Source organism: Gavialis gangeticus, unplaced genomic scaffold, assembly GCF_001723915.1.
Source record: "Gavialis gangeticus isolate Ggan-Ray unplaced genomic scaffold, GavGan_comp1, whole genome shotgun sequence".
NCBI lineage: Eukaryota > Metazoa > Chordata > Crocodylia > Gavialidae > Gavialis > Gavialis gangeticus.
The window spans coordinates 78,107,242-78,110,928 of NW_017729025.1; the positions used below are offsets into that span (position 1 = coordinate 78,107,242).

Below are 3,687 nucleotides of genomic sequence, written 5' to 3' on the forward strand. Positions count from 1 at the left end.
AAAACATGGATACCGATAGTAGAAATTCACATTGGTTCTTTGAGACCAGTTCAAAATTTGCTCAGGGGCTGTGTAGGGAGTTGGGGCAAGCCCTAGTCTGCAATTCCTGTCAAAACTGTTTTAATAGTATAGCCTCAGGTACTTTCTGCAAGTACTGAAGTAAAAACAAACATATATTCTCCAACACAGCATCTTGTATTTTTCAAAAGACAAGAATTTCATCTTCAGTGGTGTAATAAAGAACACTGCTGTGTCACAGCCTCCATTCTCAAGTAGATACATGCTTCAATATCACAACAAAGCAAACAAAAATAAGCCTTCAAGTTTAAAACTGAATTCATTGCTTTCCAAATTTCTCCCCCCTCAGTGTAACTTATAGTGAAAGTTAACTTTCTGTTGGGTCAGAAGTTTAACAGAGGTATGCTCAATATTGCCTTCCATCTGAATTTAATCTTTAGTAACTATGATCTGATTAAAGTACTGTATGAGGAAAAAAAGAATTTGTCAGCATTGACAGAAGCCATTCAGTTGATCAGCAAGTGGCAGTACAGGTATAGGCAAAAGGTTGTTTTTAAAACAAAACACCGCCCCCCACCCCCAAAAAATTATTTATGGATCTGAGAGAGAGAGAGAGAGACATTGGAGAAAGCCACCACTTTCCTTGGAAGCCCATTCCATATCTTGGCAGCCCTCACCATAAAGAATTTCTTCCTTATGTCCAATCTAAATCTACTCTCCTTCAGTTTGTGGCCGTTATTTCTGGTAACTCTGAGGGGCACCCTGGTAAACAGTGTCCCCTATTCCCTGCTGACCCCGAAATGAGTTCGTAGGCCGCCACAAGATCGCCTCTCGGCCTTCTCTTGCAGAGGCTGAAAAGATTTTACATCTCGTACATAGTTTAATAGCTACCTAAAATAAGTACAAATTAGGAGATAAGCCCATTCAAATAAGGCACACATGCTAGACATTTTTAATACTGTATTCTTATTAAGCTTGCTAAAATAGAATTTTTTGGTGGGAAAGTTCCATATTATTTACAAGTAGCTTTACTTTTGCTTCTAGACCATAATGCATTTGGCACACTGGATTAAAGAGGTGCATTTCATTTGAAATTGCAGTAGTTATTTCATTTAGCCTCAGGACACCTTCCATTTTTTTAAATTGACAAGAAATTTGTTTCCTTCCACTGAAACATCAACAAAAAAATATGACTTTCCTTCTTTACCTTTCTGTACCTTTCAAAAGCATTTTTAAAAGATCTAGTAATCACAAGTCAAATTCAAAAGAAAGGAAATTTAGAAGGTCATCTTTCTGTATCATGAAGGATCACTATACAGGACAGAAACATCTTTGCTTTAAATTTCCTTTATGGTACTGGTTCCACAAATCCACTTACTATACTGGAAAGAAGAAATTCCATTTCAAACTCTTAGTGCATTACTAGGGAGACTTCTTTTAAAAAAAAAAAGGCAGATAACCTTTTTAGTTCTTTTAGCTACAGTAAGCTTGAATCAAACTTCACCTTCTACTGGGAGAACTAAGGATGGGTATCTAAAATTATAAAAAACTATCAGGTGAAAAAAATCCAGCTAGGTTGAACTCTTGAAATGATTTCTCTCATAGAAACAAGATTGTAGGAAAACATAAAACTTCCAAATTATCTGAAGTACCCTGTTTAATGTCCTGAAAGATTGTCCTGAAGCAGTAACAGCTTTGGAAACTATCAAGTTTCTTATTCCTTGGACAGATGGCATTGTTGAGATGTTCATACTCTTTCACAAGGTAGGGGATAGTCAACTATACAAAATGTAAGCACCAAATTCTGAAGATATTTTTTCTTAGTTAACCCTTAGAAGTTAGCATTCATGACATGTAAACTCAAGGAAACTTAGACTCCCCACATAGTGAATTTACAATATAGACATTTCAGAGACGCCCCTATATATAAAGAGCAGGCATGAAATCTTTTTCCTGTGTGGAGGTGCAGTGGAATATACATGAAGCTACAATAACTATAATAGTTAAAATTAAGTGTGAAAAAAAGTTCTATAATCATCTTTGTTTTGCACTGATACAATTGCTTGGTGGGTGCATGTTCCATCTTTCAGTTTGTTTTAAGAGCACAGTGGCACCTGTAGAATTTTTATCTGGAAAAGCATTTTCATTGGTTACAGAATAAAGACAGTGGTTAGCTTTAAAAAAACCCCAGATTTTTTCCACAGTAGGTAAGCTGTAATAGGCAAACTAAAAATCACATCAGTAAGACAAGACAGCTATGAACTGTTTTGATTTTGTTTTCACTGTGGTTCCCTTTGGATTTAAAAAGGTAGCATAAATTTGCCAAAATTAAAAATCAGGAAAACTAAGTAGTTTTGAAAAACTATTTATCAACTTTTTTTAAAGAGGAGGTAGCATATAAAATGTTGTTATATCTGAAAAATACGGCTTATTCTGTTTGTAAACATTTCTAGAGTAGTAGATATAAATATCTGTAATAAAAAGTAGTGTGGAAGAAGTTGTTCTAGAAATAAAGAGGTAAGGTTTTCTGAGCTTAAAGAGAAAAAAAACATACATAAATTTAGTATATTTACTTAGCTGCACATAATTTAAATGATACAGAACTGGAGATCATCATATTAGAAATCAACACGTAATAAAAAGAGTGTGTTTGGTGAACGTATACACCCATCTGCAGAAGTTTGCAATAAGCATTTGTATAGGCTTAAATTCATATATTTTTAGTTATGTCACATATGAGATGAGTCTCTTAACATCAGACATGGTGGAAACATCCACTTAGTCAATGTGCAAAAAGTTTCACAAATTGAGTTCCACATGATGCAAAACCCCGATTTTTATAGCAGTGTTCAATATGTCTTTATCTGTTGATTATAATAGATTAGTATTTCAATACCTCAAGCATTTTTTAAAAACACTAGTAGTAATTAAGGCATCTTGTTGTATACAGTTTCTCAATAGTGCAAACAAAAACATCTTTAATATTTTGATTAAAATAAGATAGTAAATAAACATTTCTCAATGTAACTTGAAAATAATAGCACATATACATCTCTTGTGAAACAGATAAAAAGCCTTTATGGTGATCGGTTTTGTTGGTTCCTTATAACTGGTTCTATAGTTGTCTTCATGATGGTACAATTTATATTCTTTTATGCAATAGTGTAGTAAAATACAGTAGCACTTAAACAACTTTACTGAGTAACTGGACAAATCCCAAATGCAGCAAAGGCATACAGTCTTCATAGTGCACTTTCACCTCACTGAAGTAAAAGTTGCTCCTATTACACATTTTTCCACTTCAATGTGAAGTAGATTGTTAGGATTTTGTTAGTGGTTTCATTAAACGGTTCTGAAGATCCAGTCCTCTTCTGTCAACAGTTCTCAGAAGAGAAGTCTTTTGGAAACGATACGAATTCCAGAGATATTCTAAGGGATTATTTAGCCAAATATGCACACCTCATTCTCCAAACATCTCAGTGTAGTTGTAATAAATAAGCATCTACATCCTAGGAGAAGAAAGACTGGTATTAATTTAAAAAACAGCAAAATGGAGAATACCATATATATCCTACTGTATGCAATTGTTTCAGAGCACATTAGAAAGTAAGATCTGAAAAAAACAACACAAAAAACCCTTCTTCCCAGTTCAAGACCACTCCAGAAAAG

The 3,687-nt window shown here is 34.1% G+C and overlaps 1 protein-coding gene across 5 annotated transcripts in view; it reads right to left on the reverse strand.

Moving 5' to 3' along the window:
* Nucleotides 1-1,151: 1,151 nt before the first annotated feature.
* Nucleotides 1,152-3,687, reverse strand: part of KATNBL1 (katanin regulatory subunit B1 like 1) — a 39,478-nt gene continuing 36,942 nt past the window's right edge. For all 5 annotated transcript variants that reach the window (XM_019518975.1, XM_019518974.1, XM_019518971.1 and 2 more), the window contains one exon: nt 1,152-3,527. In XM_019518975.1, coding sequence (XP_019374520.1) covers nt 3,495-3,527 — 33 coding nt within the window. In that variant the 3' untranslated portion in view covers nt 1,152-3,494. The remainder of the gene's footprint in view (nt 3,528-3,687) is intronic.